Source organism: Lonchura striata, chromosome 4 (assembly GCF_046129695.1).
Source record: "Lonchura striata isolate bLonStr1 chromosome 4, bLonStr1.mat, whole genome shotgun sequence".
NCBI classification, from domain to species: Eukaryota; Metazoa; Chordata; class Aves; order Passeriformes; family Estrildidae; genus Lonchura; species Lonchura striata.
Genome location: NC_134606.1, coordinates 71,906,483 through 71,931,225, shown reverse-complemented (window position 1 = coordinate 71,931,225; position 24,743 = coordinate 71,906,483). Strand labels below are relative to the sequence as shown.

General features: G+C 40.7%; 1 protein-coding gene across 3 annotated transcripts; it reads left to right on the top strand.

Annotated features, from left to right (window-relative positions):
- Positions 1-322: 322 nt before the first annotated feature.
- Positions 323-23,073, top strand: LARP7 (La ribonucleoprotein 7, transcriptional regulator). 3 transcript variants are annotated; one of them, XM_021531561.3, is made up of 14 exons: positions 323-524; positions 3,064-3,191; positions 3,983-4,191; positions 5,217-5,317; positions 5,425-5,508; positions 7,575-7,739; positions 8,231-8,339; positions 8,944-9,318; positions 9,875-10,004; positions 12,293-12,441; positions 13,277-13,395; positions 15,834-15,993; positions 17,953-18,044; positions 22,554-23,073. In XM_021531561.3, the coding sequence occupies exons 3-14, from the start codon at positions 3,984-3,986 to the stop codon at positions 22,632-22,634; spliced, it is 1,773 nt and encodes a 590-aa protein (XP_021387236.1). In that variant the 5' UTR covers positions 323-524; positions 3,064-3,191; position 3,983; the 3' UTR covers positions 22,635-23,073. The 3 variants fall into 3 exon arrangements, with proteins under 3 accessions (XP_021387236.1, XP_021387234.1, XP_021387235.1); XM_021531559.3 differs by having other exon boundaries at positions 8,941-9,318; XM_021531560.3 differs by lacking the exon at positions 3,064-3,191 and having other exon boundaries at positions 8,941-9,318.
- Positions 23,074-24,743: the final 1,670 nt, after the last annotated feature.

Genomic DNA, 24,743 nt, shown 5'->3' with positions numbered 1-24,743 from the left:
TCCTCAGGTTATTAGAGCAGCTGGCTCCGTGCGAGCCCTTAGGGAGCTCCCGAGCGAGCCAACGCCGCGGGCAATGGGACCCGCCGCCTCCACACAGCCCTTTGCCAGCGCCGCCTCCCAGGGGGCCGCCCCGAGCGGATCCCGCCGCACTCCCGAGGGCCGGGCGGCCGCCCCGCTCCTACCGAGGGCTCGGGCACCGGCGCCGGGCTGGAGGCGGGGGCGCCGCCGCCCGTCCGAACTTCCCGCCGCAGCGCCCGCCTGACGTCACGACGCCCGCGACGCCCCGCCAGGAGGAAGTCACGTGCGCCCAGAGCCCGGCGCGCCCCCGACGCCGCCGCGCACGCGCGGGCGCCGCCGCGGGGCTTTTTTTTTTTTTATTTATTTTATTTTTTTTTCCCCCCCCTCTTCTCTCTCCTTCTTCTTGGAAAGGCGGGGAGTGGGCACCGCGTCGCGCCGGGACCGGCGGGGACGGAGGCGGAGGCGGAGCCGAAGCGGTGTCGGCGCGGCGGCGGCGGCCGCAGCAGGTCAGCGGCCGGGGAGGGGGTGTGGGTTTGCCGGTGCAGCGGTGGCGGCGGCGCAGACAGGGGGCGCTGTCGCCCCCTCAGCGGCTTTCCCGCCGCCCGCGCGCGGAGTTCCCCCCCCACCGCCCCCGCTCGCTCCCCTCACGGCCGGGGCGGGGGGGTCCCGTCGGTCCCCTCAGGGCATCGGTCCCCTCAGGGCATCGGTTCCCTCAGGGCATCGCTGTGTAACCCTTGCCCGTCCTTTGCCCGCCCCCTGGGCATCCTCCTCGCCCGCTGCCCGCTCCTCCCCACGCCTGTGGCGCTTTCCTGAGGGCTCGTCGCTGCCCCGGGGCGCTGTGGTGGCTTTGCCCACAAGTGATGCGCAGGTGACTCTTGTGCGTCTTGGCGGCTGCTGTTGGGCCCAAGGGACTCGTGCTGAGGGGTCTTTGGACCCCTCAGGCTTAGTGTGGCTTGTTTTTTTAAGTGTTCTGTCGGTAAAATCTGTGAATCGCTTCAGCAGTAGCACCTGCAGTGGTCATTATCTGTGCAGTGGTAAGTGTGTGGCGCTCAGGCTTCTCAGGGTAAGTCAGGGCTAGAAAAATCTGTTTCACATTGTGGTCTGCCCCTTATTTGAAGAGTAAAGAAGGTGAGGTTTTTCCCATAGATTTTCAGTGGTTTTGGTCTAGTGCAGCAGCTACTAAGGCCAGAGAATGCTTGGTTTTTGTAACCATCCATTCTCCTTCCAAGTACATCTTGTTTCCCTCCAGCAGCTCTGCTGTTTGTTCAGTTCCTTAATCACTTAGTTGTCCCCACAGGGAAGAGCCAGAAATAAGTTCTCAGGTCTTAAAATTCAGTTGTGTTTCTTGAGGGTGAGATACTGTGAGGTGAAGGAGTTGTGCTGCCCTTTTGGTGTCATACAGGTGAACCCATCTAATTGGAGTCCGGTGCTGGCATATATTTTAATTATAACCACAGAATTGCTTGTGCTGGAAACGACCTCAGGTGGAGTCCAACCTTCTGACCGATCACCACCTTGTCACCCAGACCATGGCACTAAGTCCCACGTCCGGTCTTGAACACAAATAAATCCAATTTGCGCCTCCTGAGGTGACAGAGGGAAGGGCACAACTTACACACAGGTGTGGGAACAGCTTTAACACTCGTCGCAGTCCAGTGGAAGCGAAGCCTTCTATGTTTTTGGGCACACCGGTTTCATGAAGTCCACCAAATGCCTTAAAACTGCAGTTTAAGATAATGCATTGGTTTAATTGCATAAAATGGGAGAGGAAAAGCAGAAGTTCTTCTGGTTTTAGGTTAAGAAATTTGTGCTGGCCCCCGTGTATTATCTCCTGTCCTTTGTTACCTCATTTTACATGGAGAGATGTTTCAGGGCAGGGCAGGAACTTCAGCCTGCAGCTCTGCCTGTGTCTGTATTGGTGTAAAACTGTTCCAGGATATGTCTTTTTAAATAGTTTCAGGTTTGCTGAATACTTACATTTATTCTGCAGTACATACCTAGGGCTGCCCCTAACTCTACAAAAACATTTTCACTGTACATAATGTATTTTAAATTCTTCTTTTTTCTCCCTCATCCCTTATTGCCCCATTTTAATTTTTAGAATACCCCAAGCAAATAAACATTTGCATCCGTGTTTAAAAGAATAAAGTATATTTTATATCTGCACCCTGTTTCCTCTAGGCCTTGTATTACAGTTTAATTTTATTATGTTTTCCAGATGTTGATAATAATAGAAACTGGGGTTGTATATAGCTTAGCACTGAAATCTTTAATTTTTATCGAGCCTAGAGAAGTTTCTATAGATGAGTGTGGAGCTGTGTTATTTTTATTTATTTATTATATATTATCTTTGCTTTCCTAAAGTTCTTTCCCCCTGTTTAATTGTCCCTCCTTTTCTGGTTTCATTCTGGCACACAGAGGCACTGTGATTTTTTTTTTTTTTTTTGAGGAGACCTTTGCTTTATCAGTGTAAGTTTTGACTCTGCCTTTGCTTTGCTCTGATTTTAATTTGTTTATCAGAGTAGTGCTGGTAGTGTGAGAGTTGGCCTGTGAGGAATACAGTCTGCCTTACATCCGGGCACTTGGCGATTGCTGAATTCATTACTTGGGTTTTTATGGATATATTAATAGTTGATATTTGCTCTGACTCGGGAGGAGCTTGGAGTACGAAGTAGTTTCCTCAAAGCTTCATTTCTAAAGGACAAAGTGAGGGGAAAGGCTGGAGTGCAGCTTGCAGCTGCTTTTTTTCTAGCTGGAATGAAAACCTCTCTTCTGGGAAGGAAGTCCCGGAGCTGAGTGACTCCAAATGCTTCTCTAAACAAAGCTGTGCTGCCCCTGGGCCACACTAATGTGTCGGTGTGGTCCCTCCATGCTGCTCAGCCGCGACAGATAGCCCATAATGACATTTTACCTTCATGAAGCTCCTCAGTGCGGCCCTCAGCTGAGCAGCGCGTTGCCTGCTGGTTATTAATATAAAAAGCTTGCTGAAGAGCTTGAGCATAGCTTGAACTTGCTGAGCAGTTTTACCTGGCTTATCTCTTCAAGGTGACTGCTGACCTTTCACTATCTCGAGTCGTCAGCTCACAGCGGGGGAGAGGCTGATCTCCGGCTGAGGAAGCCTGATTTGCACAAGAATTTGGGGACGATTTCCATTTCGCCATCCTGTTGTCGAGGTGGGCTTCCTCTCTGATGGCTGTGCTCTCGTTTCACTCTCTGCTGCCTTGGCAGAGAGCTGAGAAGTCTTTCATATGGTGATTTCGACATTAATTACTTTAATTTTTGTGTTAATTTAATTTTCCAAAAGCTGTCTGCTTCTGGCAGCATTCTTTGTTTTGTTTGCGTGAAATGAGGTACTGAAGTGGTGACTGGCAGGTCTCAGCTACAGCGAATTGAAACGTGAACAAAAGAGTTGAATTGGTGCTAAAACGGTTTTATACTTTTCAAGATGAATCTGTGTACTGAGTCACTTGGTTCTAGTTAGCGTTTATTTTCCATGGGCCTGTTCTAGAGCTCTGACAGACCTAGGTTTGCCATTAGAGACACTTCATTCACTTGCTGCTCTTGGGCAGGGCCTTGGTAGCTGCTGGTGTGTGTGGTTTGCATTTTTGGCATAATAAAGACAATTTTTTTAAAAACAAACCTTCCTGTTAGCAGATCTGCCGTGATCAAGGCTAATACAGGGTTAGTTTCTGAAGTGTGTAGTGCTCATGGTTTTTGTGTGTGATCTTTATGATGGTTTGTACAGTGAGTTTGGGGGAGTGGAGAAAAAATCATGTTTCCAATTCTTAGATAAATGTGTTTATGAGGAGGGAAGTTACCTGCTTTTCATCTTTAGTTGTTGCAGACTCCTTTTAGCAAGTAACTTGCTTTTCTGGTAACAAGGCAGAAGATTACACAAGAACATTTACTCCTTGAAATAACTCCTTTTGTGTTTTTAAAATTATATTTATGTCTCATTTGATAGAATGACAGGAATGGAGACTGAAACAGCAAGAGACAAAGCTATGGAAGAAGAAAGCACGGAGCAGAAAAAGGAAAGAGAGAAGAAGAAGAGGTCAAGAGTTAAACAGGTGCTGGCAGATATAGCCAAGCAAGTGGATTTCTGGTTTGGTGATGTTAATCTCCACAAAGACAGATTTCTTCGAGAACAAATAGAGAAGTCCAGAGATGGGTGTAAGTTTCTTTTCAGTATATTTCAGCAAACACTTAAGTTTCACTTTGTTCTTGCCTGTATTGCTGGCACCAGTGACAGATCATTTTGAGGAGAGTGTCTTCTCCTGAAAAAGACAGGAGTTCCATGCTGGAAATCAGCATCAGCAGCTCAGGAGGTAGAACTAGTACTAGATTTTAAAAAATTTATTTGCTCTTGCTCTTCTCCTGTCCTGTCAGCTCTAGGATAAAGACATCTGCCAGGGTAGAAATGTCTGTCTGGGAGACATGATTTTCTTTTTCAGTTTTGTATAATTTTAAGAACAAGCCATGAAACAAGAGCAATTTAGTCCTCAGAGGTACTGTACTTGTTTTTCAGGGTTGATAGATGCAGAAGTTAAAACGTCACTCAAATATGTTGTTAAGCATAGGTATTTTGTTAATTTTCTCTCTACAGGTTTGATAAGAAATTGTGTATTTGCTTGTAGGGTCACTGTGAGTCTCCTCAGATAGTTTTTTATGTGGTTGTTTGAACTTTTCTAAGGGCCCCCTTAAATAATTACTGAAGTAAGAAAGAAGTAAAAATTACCCTACGTTTTCTAGAGATACTAGACTTGTCTAAATTTTTATTAAGATTAATGCTGCATAATTTTCTACAAGGTTTTAGCAGCGTGTCTGGTTGAAACTGAGGTGCAAGCAGGGCCTCTGTGTTGGCAGCACCGGGTTGAATACTCAATGAGTATTTGAAGGAGGCATATTTTCAGTGCAAATGGTTTTTTGTGCTGTAAAACTACACCAGAAAAGGGGTTTTTCTTCCTTTCTTTTCAAAGACAAGTTATCAGTGGAGAAGTAAAAGAACAAAATTCCTTTGATAAAGGTTAGCACAGAAGAAAATTAATTTTAGGTGTACATATTAAATTTTGATGGTAAAAATTTTCTGTGAATCCTTGGTTAAATACTGCACTTAGAACTTGCAGGTTGTTTCACAAGAAAACAAATTGAGTAGAACACATCACCTGATTTCATAATTACCCTTTTTTCTCCCCTAGATGTTGACATATCACTTCTTGTTTCTTTCAACAAAATGAAAAAATTGACTACTGATGGGAAGCTGATCGCTCGGGCAGTTAAAAGTTCATCTGTTGTAGAGGTATTGTGCATCTCACCCTTCTGTATTTGCTGGTGCTGGAAAAGTTCTGATGGGGTGTTGAAAGAAGCAATAATCTCATGGAAATGCTTATTTCTCCCTGCTTTCAGTTGGACTTGGAAGGAACCAGGATCAGGAGACGGCAGCCTCTGGGCGAGTGTCCAAAGGACGTGGACAGTCGGACTGTCTATGTGGTAAGGCTGCATTGTGTGTGTCCCTGCCTGTTTGTTCCTAACTAAGGAAACTCCATTTGTGCACCGGGATTTTGCTTGGCTGCTGCTGATTGTGCAGCAAAGGTAAAAGAAATTAATTAAGCACAGGCAGGTGAGCAAGAGCTGAGAGTGGCTGTGCCAAGAAAGGGCTTCCTTTGGTGCAGGGATTTGTTGTGCCAGCTTAAATAGGTTTAAATGCCGAGCAGCGTGCTGCTTCCCAGGCTGAAAAGGTGCAGTTTCATTGCACTGAGCTATTGCTGTGTTCACTGGGCTTTTTTAGAGGAGCACCAGTGGTATTAATAAATATTTACTAATTACATGAATGCACTTAAAGCTTTCTAATAGCAACTAAATTAGCTTCATCAAACAGGATCTAGCTGCATTTCCAAGTTTATCAGGGTACTTTAAACAGCATTATCTGTGTATAAGATCTGTTACTGTAAGTGCCTCTGGTTTTGTACACACAAACACCATTCCTTTCAAGGCAGAACTATACCTGAAAAATTTTAACTAATCTCCTAATAGCGCACTGTCCCTTGACTCCCTTGATACTGGAATGACTGCTTAATTTAAATGAAAATAGTTTGTGCTGATGGGATAAGTCTGCGTCTCACTATGGTATTTCAGCCCCTTCTGAGTGAAAAAGCTGTTGCATTGTGGAGCCAACTAAGTGGTAGATTATCAATAAATCTGTGGTTGAGCTTTTGCTTATTTAAACCCTAGGCAATTTTTTTTAATAGATTTGAATCCACTGTGGAATGTACTTTGTCTCTCTTTGCTTTTTATGACAAGTACAATTTTTGCTGTGTACCTGTAGCTGTTAGCTGCCGAGTTAAGTGTTTTCCAGACAGCACTGAGTTTTCTGTGATAAAGATACACAATAATCATGGCCGGAATGCCAGCCCATTCAGATGAGGAGGAACTCATCTGCTCTGATGATTGCTTATTCAACAAAAGTCTGGGAAGAAAGGTGGTTGGTTTTTGTTTTTTTTAAATACAATGTCCCAGACAGAATATTTTCCTAACATGGTTACAGGGACTGCTTAGAACTGTGAAATACTTTGTCTATATCATTTTTGGATAAGATATTCTAAGTCATGAGCTACATTGTCCATACAGATCTTAAGCCTGCGGCTAAATGTTTTGTAAATAGCTGGTATGTGGCAATGGGAGAGTAGAAGTAGTCCAGGTATTGGTGAGTTACATTTCTCTGAAATTTTCTGACTTTTTTGGATGCTTTACCATAGACTTCACTATTATACTGTTAAAACTTGAAAAAAACTTAACGTAACGGGCTTCTCAATCTAAAGCCAAAACATAACAAAATGTTTTTCTGAGGATGGCAACGTTTATGAAAAAAGAAAATCTGAATGTGATAAGTGTTCCCTTGCAAGGAGAACCTTTTAGTGCAGTAACTTGTCATGAAAAAAAAATGAAATAGTGCAGACACTATTGTTGTTTAGGCATGAATTTGAGAGTGGGAATTTAAAGTGTTCTGTTGTGTCTAGTGAGAAATCGGTGTGACGCGATTTCTGTGTGGTTGGGGAGGGGAAATGCTGAACTCAGACATGGGTTTCTGCATGGTGCTAAAACCTGTTGCTATATTAAGGACTTTATAGAAGTAAAATTCAGACAACTTTGTCATCCAAGAAACTGCCTAAAAGGTTCTGCTCATACTGGCTACTGGCAAAGATTTTATCAGTAGTGACTACCAGACTGCAGGAATTCTTTCTGTGATAGCTTCCTGCATTATCACCAATTAAAAAAAAAAATAGCTTGTGCTTTGCAGAGGGTAGTTGTGGACAAGCCAGTCTGGTATTTGCTCCAAGGTTTTAAATTTACCAAGAGATTTTGTATTGCAGAGATCCAGCTGCGGGTGAGGTTTTGGTATTTGTCATGTGAAGAAGATAAGCATCTAAATTAAATACTTAATATATTTATTATACGTATAGAAATAATTAGAGATCTGTTCTCAGGTCACATTTTGTGACCTGGATACTTTGCCTCTCAACGTTTTGATATCAAACTTCCATTTTTTTCTCCTTCAGGAGCTGCTTCCCAAAAACGTCAATCACAATTGGATTGAGCGGGTGTTTGGGAAGTGTGGCAATGTAGTTTACGTCAGTATCCCCCGGTACAGAAGTACTGGGGATCCAAAGGGCTTTGCTTTTGTTGAATTTGAAACTAAAGAACAAGCAGAGAAAGCCATTGAGGTGAGTGCTGCTGCCTCTGTTGCTGGCATAGTTCCTGGCGTCACATTGTGATATGGATGGTGTGCTCTTTACTAGGTCACCCACTGAATCTTAGAGAAATTCCAAAAATATCACCATTTAAAAGCTTCACTTAGCAGGAGTTAGCTCCTCTTTCCTGCTTCCAGACCTACAATCAATGTCACAGTTCTTTAAAGATTTAATTTTATTAATAACCTGAAGACTTAGAAATATAATGGCTTTTTTTTTTTTGGTGAGTAATCTAGTTGGCCACACTTGGCATCTTTTACAGAAAAAGGTCTCTGTGTAACAAAAAATGGTGTTTAAATTTCATCAAGCAAGCATAGTCATACCTAATTTTCTGTACTGAAATGTGATTTGAAAGTATTATATATTGAAGTGTGATAAAGATTCTTGGGATTAACTTGGATCCAGACTCTTTAAAGAAAGTATGGTTTTGTGGTGTTATGTGGTTCTCAATTTCCTTGTTTTAGTTTTTGAATAATCCACCAGAAGAAGCACCACGGAAACCTGGAATTTTCCCCAAAACAGTAAAGAATAAACCAGTTCCTACACTGAATTCAAGTGACAACACTGTAGTAGGTGAGTAGTACAAAGTTATTGGGATGAAGGAAGTGTTATTAAGTTTCTTGGATCGGTTTGGTGCCTCAGCTTCTGAAGAGAAAATTTTCTCTTCTGTGTTACTGCAGTTTAATTTCATGTGTTTTAAAAGCTTTTCAGAAAACCAATTCACCTTGCTGGCCAGCGTGGGCTGAGGTATGAAAAATCTACTGTAATTTACAAACCAGTATCCCAGATTTATGTTACAACCTCATCACTCAAACATTTTCCCTAATTTCTGGTGGTGTAATACAATTTCCCCAGATACCCTCTCTCTTTTTTGTAAGACTGATGATAAGTCACATTAATATTCCTCACAATTATCACCAGTTATTTGTTATACCAGCAACTGTTAAGTGGAAACTAAAAAATGAAATCAAACCAGTGGTTTCCAAACCGTGCTTTAGACTCATTTTTTTATCTTCTCAAAACAGCCAGGAGAAACTTTGTGTTCATATCTTGCATCTCTTCCATAGATTGGCAACCCAGTTTATCATGTGCTGCTTTCATTTTGCAGTTTAAGTAAATAATCTAATCCAATGTTTAATCATGGGCAGTTTTAAATGTTGTGGTTTTAATCCAGAAGAGAAGAAAAAGAAAAAAAAGAAGAAATCTAAAATCAAGAAAGAGAGCAATGCACAGGCAGCTGCAGCAGAGCCAAAGGAATCAAACACTCACGCTACAACAGAGCCAGTGCCCAAGTCTAAAAGACACAGGACTCCATCAGAGTGTTCTGAGATGGAGGGAACTGAGACTCCCAAGCAACCCTCCAAAAGGGAGAAGAGGAAATGGGACAGAGCAGAGAGCTCAGAGGTAACCTGGGAAAGCAGGCCAGGAAAGAGAAAAATAACCACTTCAGGAGATGGTGAGACATCAGCTCCAAAAGTTAGGAAAACTGCTGAAAAAGATGAAGTTGAAACAGTGAAAGAAGAAACAACAGAAGCTCCAAAAGATTCCAATGGTAGGAATTCTTACCTCTTTTTATTAATTTGATTTCTCTGCATGAATTAAATGGAATTGTAGATATCCCTTATGGATGAGGAGTGATGGGATGGATATAGTGGGAGTGTTAGATCAGCTTTGGCATATTAATGTTCCCTGCACTTAAAATTAAACCTTGTAGTCACTCTAAGGAGAGGACCTGCACAGGGAATGATGAAAAACTTGCAAGTAGGGAAATTTAATCAGAAGTCAAAATAGTTCAAAAAAAGTTCCTATTGATAGAACTTGAGTGAAGTAAAGTAAGGGTTAAACAGACAGGTTGGGCAAAGGGAGACAGCATGGGAACACAGATAAATAAATTAAAATACAAAAGGGAGACGCTAATGATCCGTTTGTTGCATGAGATAAGCTGCATTGAAATGAGATTTAGTGTAAGAAGCTAAGTAAACTCAATGAACATAGACCAGAAGTAGTTAATGCAAAGAACCTGTAGATATTGAATGTGATTTTATTGCAATAATGGTTAAACTGTCCATGTTTGAATTAAACGTTTTTATTTATCTGTTTTAATATAGAAGTTTCTGCAGAAGAAGACAAAGACAAAAAAGACACATCCCTTTCCAAATCTAAAAGGAAACACAAGAAAAAACACAAAGAGAGACACAAAATGGGTGAAGAAGTCATCCCCCTCAGGGTGCTCTCCAAGTAGGTGATATAAATTACCTGTTTTCTGTGATACCATAGATTTATTTTAATAGTAGTACTAGGGAAGTGGTTGGCTGGCTTTGTAAAGGGACCTCCTAAATGAAAACAAGATCCCCCAATTTTTCTATTTGTCACACCTACTGTAATTATGAAGTATAAACCCTGGGGGATATTGTAAATTTTGTTGCTTTGTGGTACCACATTTTGAATGTTTGTACAATGTGTGGATGTTCAGGTTTTCCTGCAGAATGCGGTTTTTTGTCACTTGTAGGAAAATGTAAGTCACACGTTTTGTATAGTTTTTTATTAAAGTTTTATTGCTTAAAACTTTATTTTCACATATTTCATACCAATGAAATTATTTCTGAAGTCTTGATATGTCTGACAGTCCATCACCATTGCTAAAGTGCAATTCCAATTTTTATACAACAGAGTTGCATATTAGCAACAGTATTAGCCTGTAGCAAGATTGAGGACTCTTCATTGCTTCATGTGTAAATTTCTGCAAACCATATAATCCAAGCGTTGGGCTTTTAGGAGTCACCACAACTAAAACATGGAAGCACTTACTTTTTAAGCATCCAGCAAGTACCTCCATGTTAAAGTAGAGGGGGTCCTTGCCGCCTTGTGCTGCAAAATTGTGCTTTATGTAGAAACACATTTTTATAATTTGATACATTTCCAGAGGAAAGTGTTGAGGTTAAAAGGATTCACCACCACTAAAACATGGAAGCACTTACTGTTGTGAGCCAAAGCAAGCACGTCCACATTTAAGTTGTGGGGGTCCTTCAGGGGAAAAACAACATAAAAATAGAAAAATGCAGTAATAAAAAACATCTAGGCACGTTTCCTGTAGGAAGTCTTCGAGCATTAGGATCCACCGCCACTGAAACATGGAAGCACTTACTTTTTTAGGCAGCAGGTACCTCCATGTTAAAGCAAAGGGAGACCTTCAAAATTAAAAATCGCTTCAGTTTAATTTTAGCCACTTTATCTGCTCACAGCTAAACTTCTTTTTGCTGGATTTAAAAATCTCCAGGATCTAAAAATCTTCAACTGAAGTGCAGACCAAAAAAAAAAAAAATGTATAATCCCGGATTGCGATCAGGATTCACCTCTACTAAAACATGGAAGCACTTACTTTTTCTATGTCACAGAAAGCACCTCCATGTTAAAGTAAAAGGGGTCCACAAAAAAAAAAAAAAGTTTATCGGCGGAGCTTGTCCTCTGCCATCGGCATTCTGAGCAAACTGCAACAAACACAAGAGTTTTGGTTAAAAGTTATTCAACTCTAGCAAAAGGATAAAATGTTTAAAGAGTATAAGCATTGCAAATACTTACCTGCATGATCTCTTCCTTTGGCAAGTCACAAAGTTTCTCCTTGAGCTCGTATTTATACCAAACCTTGCTATGGGATGGTGTTGCCTTTTTATCTCCAAGAATCATTACGTGGGTCTTTTGTTATTTTAATGCCTTTGCTCTGCTGAGAATGTATGATCCTGGGCGAGTCTGGATGCTTTTTTGAAGTATACAGTTGTCACTGTTAACAGCTAAAACCATTACCACAAGATATCCTCCTCTTTAAAAATCCTCTATCAGCTTGTTTGATAGCACAGATTAGGGTAACAATGAGTCGTTCTCACAGTGGCACTGCAGGCATTGTGTTGCTGTGGAGCAAAGCTCTCGCTGTTTGCAGAAACATCTCCATGTTAAATGTATGTAAATATATAAATTGCTTCCATGGGGGGGTATTTTTTAACCAAAATCCATTTGAATAGGGAGGAATGTCCTTATCTAGGTAGATTTTTGGTGAGTTTAACCAGTAGTCGATTTTCTATCAATGATTTTTTTTCTGGAAAATGAATGACTGATTCTTAATATAGTGACACAGGAGCGGGTTCACTGGACTAATTCAGTGAATTGAGAGTTCACTGTCTCTGAATTAACTCTGAATTCCGTGCTTGTGCTCTGTGTAGTTCTAGTGGAAAACACAGTTCACCAAACTCTTCTCTATGCTGTCTGCATATTTAAAGCAAATTAGAAAGCCACTCTGTTAGAATGATAGGTTGGTGGTGTTGGATTTTGCTTTTTGCAAAGTCCTGGGAAATTGAGTTAGGGACAAAATTGCATTTTGACTGAAGTGCAGGGAGATTCCCAGTAACAGAATGGTCTGCACTGTTCACCAAGTCCACCTACAGCTGTTTGTAACCTGTTAAATTACCATTAAGTCTTGAAACATCAGTTTCTTGTTTGCAACTGAAATCTTGTGTCTGTGTTGCTGCTTTTAGGACTGAATGGATGGATTTGAAGCAGGAATATTTGGCTCTGCAGAAAGCCAGTATGGCCTCCCTAAAGAAAACGATGTCTCAAATCAAACCTGAGCCCATGGGGGAAATGGAGACGGAATCTGGTGTGCAGAAATCTGAAAATGGCAAAAGTAATCTTGGGTTTTGTCTTGTTTCCTAAGTGTTTCTCCTATGCTAACACAAGTGGTGCAAGACCCTGCCACAAGGTTTTATTTTATAAAATTCTGCTGTTTTCTCAAAATGTCATATAGTAAAAGTTACTCCCTCCCTGTATTTAGATGGATTTGGTACTAGGGGAGTTACGTAAGTAAATACTAAAGTGATTTCAGCATATTTCAGTAGTACTTGCCAGGCTTACAGATATATTTAGGTAATTGTAATTATTAGGCCTCAGAGTGGTAAATGAACAATGAGTTTTCTTGGTGCTGCAGCTTGAGCCAGACCTGCTTGGATTTAATTGTACCACAGGTACTTAAAAAAACAGCTTGGAATTGGGCTTTATCAGCTCTAGGGACAAGAAGAGCTTTGAAATTATATCTTTGTAGTTAAATTTCTACTTTTATTTCTGGTTTAGCATTCTTCTTTCTTTTATTTTTTCTGAATATTCTGTGCTTCTCTTCACTCACCTCAACACTGATGTTCCAGTGGGCCCTCTGCATGTTTTTAGTCACTCTATAACTGCGGGGTTACTATTGGTACAATATAAAATGTCTTTATAGGAAGGACCCTATGGTCTGTAAAAATGTCTCAAAGACTTTTTCTTGAAGCTGTTTCATTTTTTAGTAAAATTGACATGAACCTGTGGAGAATCTTGATCCTTCTTTTAATAAACCTCAAACTGCAGTAACCATATTTGATTCTTGTTTACATTGTTACTTCTGTGCTTTCATAATGTCTTAATTTTTTCAACCGGATAAATGTAAAAACTTTTTTCTATTTCCCCCCACCCCGTTTTTACTTGACCAGCCGCCAGTGAAGATTGTGCCCCTCCCGCCAAGGCCAACACAATGGGGCCTCAGTTTGTCAGCGGAGTAATTGTGAAGATCATTAGCACCGAGCCCCTGCCGGGCAGGAAGCAGATCAAGGTAATGCCTTTGTAACCTCAGGGTAGCTGTTAGCCTTTCCTCTTACCCTGCCCCCCAAATGTTTGAATATGGAATACCATTTCACCCAGTCTCACTGATTTTTTTTTCTTGTTTTATTTATTTGGCCAGTAGATGAGTAAAAAAATTTTAGTGTCTGTTAATGGTAGATTTTTCAGTGGCAGAATAGTGTGAAGGAGGATGTTTCAAAGTAAAACCAAGCCTTTAGTGTGCTTGGAGCAATGTCAAGTTTATCGTGAAAACATTGAGGAGAATAAGCAATGCTCTGTTGCTTTTTTCAGTTAAAAAAAAAAAGAACTGGAGAGTTCTTCAGTCTTCTGCATTTGTCACTGTGCCAGTCATCGTGACGAGAGACCTATGAAAGTATACCTGTGGGGACTTGTAAAAGTTTATGGTGTTTTTATCATTAGCAGGAATTTGGGGGCAGGAAAATGCTCTCTGCATGAGAAACCAATTTTCTTTATTTCAGAAACAATTTTACAATGACAAAAAACTCTATTTCAGGGAGAGTTACAGCAGTGGAACTTGTTGATTCAGTCTCTTTTCCTAATGCAAGTACTTATTTTTCTCGATTTAAAAAGTGGTTAGATATCTTCAGGTTTGTGTGATGACACAAACCAAGTTCACACATAAATTCTTTCTAAGGAAAATAGCAGTTTTAAGCTGCATCCTTTTGAAATGGAAATATTAAGAGTTTTCCAAAGGAAAGAAGAGGTTTTTTCCAGATCCTGAATTTTCTGTTAATGTTACTCAGGGCATTTCTTTCCGCAATTGCACTTTAGGATGAGTAGCAGCTACAAAGAATTTGAACAACTTCTACTCAGGTTGGTGCACACACATATCCAGCCCACTCAGGATTTAAAATGCAAGTTCTGCTACTGTTTATCAAACATTTGTAACCACGGAGGCCATTTCGAGTCACCGGCTGCTTGCCAAGTGTGTGGGGCTTGGTGTGTACATGAACCTAAGCCACATGAGAGACTGTGTCACTGAAAACCCTCATCTCACTGTGGTGGGGTTTTAGCTTAATCAGCCTGGTCTTCCTCCCTGTGTTTGTAGGCAGCTGTCTGAGTGCTGGGGACACAGAGACAATGTGCTGCAAATTGTTCCTGTAGCCTTTGACTGGCCTCTTGGACTGTAGGATATACCTCACTGGGTTGTGTCACACCCTGATAGGCTGTGGGCAACATGACCACTTATTATTTAAAAAGCAGAAAACTTAAATTCTTTTGATACTTTTTTTTTTTTTTGGCCACACTAGTTGCATAACTTTGTGGAAGGCAGAAGTGCAACCAGACCTGGTGTTGCTGTGTTACTGGGCTGTCAGCTGGAGCAAACTGCCACTAAGCAGTGCTTCAGGCCTTTTTTCTTCTCAGATTTCTAGAACTGAGCTGCATTTTTCGTTGTATGGAAGCAGTGATGCATTCCACACAACTTGGAAAGGTCTTTATAGTGTAGTTTAAATATTATTTTGATGTTTACGCTTCTCTGCTTCCCTATTTTGCCGTTAAGGTGCTCCTCATCCTCAGAGCTACTAACTTTTGCCAGCTCCAACAAACTGTTTGGTTAGTTTTAGTTTTCCATGAAATGATCACTTAGGGATAACAAAATAAGGCTGGAAAGTAGCTTTTGTTGGCTCTCAAATGATCTTAATGGTGTTGTCACTTAATTTTTGTTTTGTTTTAAGGTTGCCTTTGGTAGGGGAGGGTTAAAAGCAGTGTGTGATTCCTGAATAGAAGCATCTTACTTGAGAGGCCTGCTGTGAACAAAATTGACTAGGAATGTGTGGTCCTACTTAATTTCCCTAACAGCAGGAATTACAAGTGAAGTGCTTCATCTGCAAGAGCATTTGTGACTCTTCTCCCTTTAGCTGTCAGTGAAAATTTTCAGGCAGAGGTCACTTCATAAAGATAGAGTTGTTTTACTACTGCTCCTTTCTCAAATCGTCTGCCATGCATGAGGTTGCTTTTATACATTTAATGTGTAGAATCAAGTTTGATATTCTTCTCTTAGGCTGAGATCTATCGATGTTATCGTGTACAGTTTTTACTTTTGAAAAAAATCAGATACAATGTTGAAATAAATGGGTGATGATCCATCCATTAGTAAAATGATACCATAACATTTCCAGGAATTACTGCTTTAAATTGTTAATGGGAGTGCAGGATGAGAGATAGATGGGTAGATGTTGCAGGCTCATAAATCAGAATTCAGTTATAACCTTCTTAGGAAAAAAATGTTAATTCAAAACTCTTTGACAAGGGATTGATTGATTAAATGACAAAGTTCAGTTACTGCCTCCTACTTCATGACCTTTTTGAAAATGGTAACGACCTCCAAATGGAATGGTCAAAAGTCACTCTTTTTAGTTCTCTTTTTGAAGGCTGATTTATGGTGTGTGTTGTCGCATGCTCTGACAGGATGCTCTGGCAGTGCTGGCTGAGGTGGCTTATGTTGACATGCTGGAGGGGGACACTGAATGTCACGTCCGTTTTAAGACTCCTGAGGATGCACAGACTGTCATGAAATCATACAAAGAAATACAGATCAAAAACAACTGGAAATTCGAAGTTCTCACTGGTAAGACTTCTTTTTTTTCATGGAAGTACAGGAGAAGCCTTAATGACTGTGAAAGGGATCATTCCTGGTGAATTGATGGATACATTTTGATATCTCATGAGAAAAAGATTGCGTGTTTAGTTGTTTTATTTTCTGGGAGTCTTCTCATTTTGCAATTACTGTCACCATTCAGAGCAAAATAATGATTTTTGTTTGCTGTTACAAACTTAATTCTGGTTTCTTTAGATGGATTTGCTTCACTTTCAATGGCAAAGGACTGTAGAACCTAATTAATTTTGCAGCTTTTTGACTAGAACATTCTGATAATGCAAAAAAATTTTAAAGGAAGACTTTCTTGAAAATACTGAGCATATGTGTGAAATGACATGGCAAGGATCTAACAGAATGGATAAGCTTAAAGTGGGTGTTAGCACTTACCCACTAATTGATCTTCAGTTTTCAGGAAGTTGAATAATTTAGGCCAAAATAAGAAGGGCTTTACTTTTCAACTTCATTTTAATGTGTGCTGTTTCTTTCTGAAATGACTGTGCTTTTCTAAATGTGTAGCTTGTATTAGACTGGATTAGTTTGCCAAGTGTGGAGTAGCCTTTGTGGGACTGAGGGATAGAAAAAAGAGGAAGTCTGTCAAACTTAGTGCGTTCATAAAGCTTTTGTATTTGAGAGATGCACCAAAAATTGTAAATATGGAAAAAGAACCTAAACAGGTTAAGCAGTCAATATGAGACTGCATCACCTGTATTTAAGTATTTTTCCCCACACCTGCCTAAATCTTCATTTAGGAACCAGTCTCCTGGGTGCAGGGATGTAGATGCCAGTTAAGGATTGCAGGAGGAGAAGCTTTGATGGAAGCATTAACCTTCATGATCATATCAAAGTTAATTGAAGTTTGAGACTCAGTGAGTGCTGCTGATGTCATTTGGAGATAGATTTGTCTCCTGTGTGCTCTGTGTTTCAGAGATCCAGAAATAACTTCAAATTTTGTGTTCTACAGCTGTGTGCTCTGTGTCTGGTTGTTTGTCTCTGGTTTTGTATCCTTACATCAGAGTGTAGTAGGAGATTAGGAATAAATACTACATTGTAGGAGCATTCCATTCATGGTCTTAAGATTTATTTCTTTTCTAACTGGCTCATTGAAATGAGAATGGAAAAGCTTTCCAGGAATGCACAAAGGACTCACTGTAAGGATTTTTGTTTTTCTTGGTGGCAGAAGGTGAAAGATGAAAAGGAAAGAATCTTTAATGCTCTCTACAGCAGGGACTAAAGATTTCCCAGTAGTATTTTACTCTTCAGGATTTGACTTTAAGTATCTTCAGCTTGGCATCTGGCAAGATGGTGAGCATCTGTGATCTCCTTGAGATGTTAACTTTTGCAGGAATCTTTTCTGAGATCATTCAGAAACTTCCCTGTGGCTGAAGATGAGCCCTGAGATGGTGCAAAATGATATCACAAAATTCTCATTGTGATAATTACATCACAAACCAGAAGGAGCAGTGGCAAACTGCTTCTTCCCTGCAAAGTAGCTGCTGAGAAAAGCTGCAGAATTTTTTGCTGTTGTATTGCTGCCCGTGTTCAAATATTCCTGACAACTCATGAAGTCCCCAGGCCATGGTTTTGATGAAACAAAATAGTCTCAATTGTTCTAACAGTAATTACTGGTTTTTGTTGTTGTTCTCTTGTTTGGTAGCTATTTAAAATGTGTCAGAGGTTGAGTACATCAGTAAATCAAAGGGGCCTGTGTGTGCTGTGGTGAAACTTCAGCTAAAACTCGGCTCCTTTTGCTGATGACAGGTAGAGAGCAACTCTATGTGGCTTCTGTGGATAGGAAATTTAAGACTACTGGGGAAATACTTGTTTAGTTTCCCTAACAAGTATTTTCATTAATGCTTACCTTATAAAATATTTCTTCCACTTCTTGTGGTTACGTTTATTGACACTCCTCAATGTCAATTTTCCCCCAAGGTGACCATGAACAGCGTTACTGGCAGAAGATTTTGGTGGACAGACAAGCTAAGCTGAACCAGCCTCGAGAAAAGAAGCGGGGCACTGAGAAGGTAACCTACAAATCTCAGCTTTTTCCTCTACAGCCACGGCTGAAAACAGGATAATGTTCCTGCATTGCTCCACGTGGTTTGATATTCTGTGTATTTAATTGTGTTAAATCACTTGCTACTGACCTGGCAGCAAGGGTTTTACAGCCACAAAGTAGAGAGTGTGGCTGTCCTGCTCCAGTTGACAAGTGCAAGGCTTGTTATTACAGGGACAACTGGAGAAAGTTAAGTCGATGACTAAAGGCCTGAACTTAATTTGTAAGCTGGATTTCTTTTGAAACCCCGTCTGGATGAGCTCATTAATAAGCTAAGTAGTCTTGATGTGCTCTAGTGAAATCAAGTCTAGTGCTACACTCTTAAATCTCTATTATGATCCAGAAAATAATTTTCTTGAGAGTGAATCTCATTCCCCTCACAATTAACACAGTTTTATTTGTGCTGTGGCAAATGCTGGTGTGTTCCCAGAGTTCCAGCCAAATCTGGGTGCTGCTGCCAGCATCCATGGCTGTACAGCTTCCAGTTCCAAACTGGGACATTGCAGCCTCCTCCTCGCTATGCCTGTGGGGCTGCAGCATTGAGGGAGTGCTGCAATGAACTTGCAGGCTGCAGCCTCTGCTCCAGCCCCAGCAGATCCTTCCAGGCATGAAGGGTTGCTTGATTAAGCCAGTCAGATCCCTGACTTGACAGAGAGGAGCCAGAGAGTATTTCACAGACGTTTTATTGCCAGGTTTGCTTCACACACATTCCAGATAAGGTTTCTGAGTTGGCTTTAGCCTGATTTTTTTTTTTTTTTCTTTTCTGTGGCTTGCAAAACTTCGGAATCACCTGACCTTAATTATTTGTTGTTGACTTTGGAGACTCTTTGTTTCCTGGACTCTAAGGAAAAAATATTGTCCCATACAAAATGGAAAATAAATATTTCATTGACCTAAAGGAACAGCAATCATATGGGTCAAAACTTTATCTTGTACAAGGTGTATTTTTCGCGTCTTATCCTGTTTGTGTGAATGTTCTTTCAGAGATCCTGCAGATAAATGAGTTTTTTTAAACAAAGATGTGCATAAAGAATTTGCCCAAAAGTCTAATTTAATTTTCTTGTAAGCCTAAAAATGGCATTGATTCGAGCCATTTTTCTTTAATATAAACAGAAAGGGAATTTGGAATTTGAAAACCACAGGTTTAGAACATTTTTCTGATTGCTGCCAGGATTTTTTTTTTTAATGTACTTTTACTTTTTTTAACCAAAGATGCCAGTGAGACCTTTGACTTGAATTTTGACTGTAGGAGCCCTTGCTATCAAGTTTCTCTTCTTCATCTTTTGAAGATTGGTATTTGTTGACCAAGCTGGTGTAAATTGGGCAGTAATGTACCTCATCTAGGCTTGCAAATACAAACTGTCTCGGTTCTGCCTAACAATTGGCAGCACAAGGATGCAAACTCCTGCTCCTTCCCCCTGCCCATCACCTTGCCACACAGGGAGGTGTGAACTTCAAAGCCAGGGAATTCTATTTAAATGCTAACGCTGTTAAGCAAAACATCAGGACAAGAATGCCTCCCTGCAGTCAGTAAGTCTTAACCCCTTCCTTGCTTGTATACAGGCTGTATTCCTGAAATACAGACTGCCAGTAAAAAAATATTTTCCTGTTCGTTAATATTTTCCCATTTGAAAATTTTTCTTAAGTACTTCCAAGGTAATTTATTTTCAAGGTCTCAGAGGTAGAAAGAAGTAATATAATAAGCATAATTTAACCTATTCAGTAAAATGTGCTATTAGTGTGCCTTTCTTGTCAAGGTCTATTCTTTTAATGACGTTTGAAATCCCTTACAACATTTTCAAGTGGAACTTGTTGCCTCTTAGCTGCATTATGACTGGAATTAAGGCATGTTATATTTTTTTGGAATTGGTGTTGAAATGCATGGACTGCATCCCATCACAGGCAGCACACAGTGTTTGAGTTTAGGCAGTCTGATTCTTCTTTTTCATGTTTTTTAAAAAGTCCAGGCCTCTTTGGCTTTCCTCAGGATAATGGTAAAGGATCACTGCAGCAGATAGCTGGTGCAGTGCCCAAAACCAAAGCAAGTGGTAGAGATTTCACTTTCTCTGGCATAGTTCCTATAATAAACCAGATGTCCAAAAGAGTTAGGCTGTCCCTCAGAAAAGACCGGGCCATCCCTTGGAATGAAAAAGGTGTCCAATGTCTTTCTCCCAGGCCTGGTAGATTGTCACCTCTCTGCTCCCAACTCTGCTGCCCCTTCCCAATCCATCTTCCCTTTTGTCTGTTTAACTGCCTGATGAAACCACCTCCATGATTTACTGATACAGATGGAAAACTTCCAGCCAGAGCTGCTTTTTAGGGCAGTGCCACTTTATTCAGGCCTAAAGCAATTCATCAGTCTGTAGCCTTAAACTCCAGACTGGTCGGAGTCTCCCGTTGCCAAAGCCAAGGCGTGAGTGCCTGCAAGCTTCCCTCTTGGATCCTCATGTCCTGCGGGGAGGTGCTGCTGAGCCTCCTTTGCACCTTGGACCCCTTCCACCGGGGGAAGGAGGAAGTTTAGGAGGGTGGGAGGGCTGGTAGAAGTGAAAGGCATTTGGGGAGGGGCTGAGAATTTGGGAGTGAGTATTTGAGAAGGGCGGAATAATTTGCAGTGGCAAAGGAAGACGGTGGGAATGTCTGGGCACAGCAACTTCCTGATGATGATGCCTGTGGCTTGGGGGGCTGTGTCCTTGCAAGACTGGGCAGCTCCCTGTCTGTGTGACTGTGGGACAGCTGCCACCCCAGAACACCTTTCCCTGGTGTCTGTGGAAGGGCTGGATCCCTGTTTGGATTCAGGAGTAGCTGGGTGCTTACACATAGGTGCTGATACTGGTTTGATGAGCTAAAAATGGAAATCTTAAAGGCCTCTTGCAGATTCTGGAATGGAAACACTCAGCAATATGAACTAGACAGGTCATATCTTAGAGCTTCCCATGTTTGTCATTCTCCATCCCATATGCTGAAGGAGTAAACCACTGTCCTCTGCTTCTTCTTAGGGCTGAACTATTTCAGACTGCTTTTTTTTTTAGGCATCAGAGAATTAAAAGCCATCTTGAGGTAATTTTTATTGCTGGAAATTTGGTTCAGATCTTGCTTGCTACAGTGAGTGCAGCAGCACAACGTGAACCTCCATGCTGTGTGCAGGACTCAGTCATATGCAGAAATAATAAATAATTTGATTTGTATGTGAACTCTTCCAAATCTGGCACACTGAATTGCCTGGGTGCAAGTGACCCCATAACACCAGCAACTATGGTTGCATAGTCCCCAGCAGAGAAATTGCTATGGGCTTTTCTTTGGTTTTTTTGTTGTTGTTTTGCTTTTGTTTTGTTTTTTTGAGGGGGTGGTGATTTTTTTTTTTTTTTGGGGGGGGGGTTGTGGGGGTTTTTTAATTTTTTGTTTAATTTTTGATGGCATTTTTGTGTGAGTGCATTTTCATGTAGTTTCTTGTGTTGGTTTGTGGTTCCTGTATATGTGTTGTTTTGTGTATATTGTGATGGGATTTGTGGGTTCTGTACGTGCCTTTGTTGGTTTTTGTGGGATTTGGGGATTTTATATGTACTTCTAGTTCTCTTCATGTACTGGGACTTTGCAGCTGTTTTGAGAGGCTTGGCTGAGTTTTGGTATTTTTTTTTTCATTTGGGTATTTTTGTGGCAGATTACATATTTTCAGGAGTTGGTTTTGGTGCTTCTTAGTGGGTTTGGGTTTTTTCTGTTATTTTTAAGGAGGCTGGTGGGGTTTTGGGGCAGTGGGGAGTTGGGGGTTCTGTATGTGCCTTGGAGTGTGTTTATATGTTGGATTCTTTGGGGGTTTTTTGTGTCTTCAGGTTGTGGTGTTGTGTTGGTTTGTGGTGTTTCTCCACAAAATTCTTGTGTTGATTTGTGGGTTTTGTACGTGTTTTTGTGTGTATTCTTGTGCTGTTACAGGGAGTTTGTGGTTACTTCATGTTCCCGTGTGGGTTTTAGGGGTTTTGTGGTTTCTGTGCGTGTTCTTATGTGAATTTGTGGTTTCAGTGTGAATGTTTTCCTGGGTTTGGGGTTTTTTGAGGCACATGGGTTTTGTGTGTATTTTCAGTGTGTTTGTGTATTTGTTAATGTATGGGGTTTATCAGGGTTTTTTATTTAGTGTTGGTTTATTGCAGTTTTTGTGCTTCTGTGGTTTTTCTTCAGTGGGTTTGTGTGGAGTTTCTGTGGTGTGCTGGGGGCTTTTCCTGTTCAAAATCCAACAATATTCATAAAGCACTCTTTTTGGGTCTTTTTGTAGTTTAACCTTGTTATTCCTACATCACTGGCAAAATTAATCTAATAAAAGGATAGAGTTTTTAACTTCCTGTATGAGGCTGTATTTTAGGATTTTGAAATTGAAGTTTCCATGTCTTCAACCATGTTGGGAGGAGGGAGGGATAGACTATATCCACGATTGTAAGGTCAAATCCTAACAAAATCTGATTTTCCACATCACTTTTCCTGCTTGCAGTTGATTGCCAAAGCTGAAAGGATGCGACTGGAGAAGACTCAACAGACAAGCAAACACATTCGCTTCACTGATGACAACTAAGCATGGTTGATGGTGAGCTTGGAAGTGAACTGTAGGTATTCCAAACAAAACAACTAAAACCAGCCCTCACAATCGCTGCTGCTTACAGCAACTAAACCCGGGCCCTTGGATCCATGACTGCAGACTGCAAGTGTGAAGATTGGTTCTGAATCCCATTCTTAATATGCTGAATGTTTACTGCTTCTGAGCCCTTAGGTAAAGCTTTTTGGAACATGTGTATGAGATCTTCCTTTAGTTCACTTCCAGTTTGTTGGGATTTTTTTTCAGGGTTTTTTTTGGGTGGGGTTTTTTTTTGTTTTGTTTTGTTTGTTTTGGTTTTGTATGTTTTATACAGTAGGTTATAAAATAAAATGCTTGAGAATTTCAGTTGTGTATCTCTAATTCTTCCATTTGCTTTTTATGAGACTATAAATAATAAAAGTGGTAAATGCTACATAAACCTCTCTAGGCCTCTTTTTAGTCCATCAAGCTGTTTCAAAATAGAGGAAAATAATCCTCTGTTACTTTCAAGTGGGTAGGGCTGGCAAGAAATTTGCCATTGAGGAGTTTGGAAGGAAATCTTGTATAAATACACACTAAACTGAATTTAGACTTTTTTATTTTTTAGAAGAATCTTCAGAAGAGGAAATAAGAGTATGTTTGGTACATCTCCTTACTCACTTGCAGATAAGTGTTCAAGTTGTATAATTCACAAGTTAGGATGGTGATTTTAATGGCTTTAAGGTGTTTCATGGAGGCTGAGCGATCTGAAAAAAAGAAAAATTAAACATGAAACTGGAATTCTCCACAAGGTTTCACATTCTGTTTGACTGAGTCTGCTGGTGGGGCAGGATTGAAGGGAGAGGGAACAGCAGTGATCAGACTGAAGATAGCAAGAGTACAGAGTGGGAAAAGTGCAAGATAAGGGACCAGCTTTCCGGGCTGGAGGGGAAGAACTTGCTGATGGTTCTTGGAAATGGTGTATGGAGGATTCCTCCCAGAGGGCTGCAGGGGAAAGGCAAGAACTAACCTGTATGGCAGGCACTCCTGCACTATTCCTGTTTAGTCCAATTGCAGCATTTTAATTTTATTATTATCAAATCTTTAACTCCTCTCTTTTCCTAGGTGGGTGAGAGATCGGGTGACATAGCAGAGAGGAGTTTTCATACCCAGCTGTGAAAAGAATTGATAAATTAAAATCTTCTAGGCATCCAGCCTGAAAGACAGGAGGGGTTTTTTCTCTTTCCCTTTGTGATGTGAAGGGAAAAAATAACCCCACAGCCTGCCCTGGGTAAAATGCTTGGGATTTTGCTGCTGAAATTAATTTAAGTCAAAAATATATCTGTTATAAATAATTTAGGTCATAAATGATTCAGACTTTTTATGTTTGGTGGAGAGTGGAACAGAACTGCAAAAGCGTGAGGTTGGGAGTTTTGTTATTAATAATTCCTACCTTAAGCACATAGAAGTTATCCTTCTGTTTCTTTCCATATTTATGCAGGTTAATTCCTTACATTTAAACATCAATTTTCTTTTTCTCCTTTTCCAAACTAGTGCAACAATCTGCTCCAGCAGAGAATGCCAGTTGGTGTTTAATACCTCCTCAAGGAGTTAATAACAGAATTTTTGCCACTTAATTCAGAAGTCAGGAATGGAGAGGATGGCCTAGATGTTTTTACAAAAGAAGCTTGGATTCTGAAGTGTGCCAGAATGGTTTGTGTATTTTTCCTTTAAGTACAAATGACAAACTGCATCCCTAGAGCAACTTCTGTTTGACCTCTAGGAGCTACCCACACTGAAGTTTTCCTTTCTTTTTCCCAAAAAAATACATTTTATTTAGAAATTCAGGGTGAAACTGTAAAACTGTAGGAATTGTTAACCTTGGAGTGCTCCTTTGTTGTTTATGATTTTTCTGTCTCCCCAGACTGAGTGTTTTGAAATAACATCATTACATTGCCATCCATCTGCCTGGAGCACAACCCAGCATTGATTCTGCTCTTTGTGACCCAGCACAGGGGCCGAATCTGAAATTATTTTTAGCACTCATATTTTTACCTCTCCTTCCACGAGTTGCAGACTGTGCATGACAGCAGCAGGACTGGTTTTAGTGGAGCACATGCCTGCTTCTCC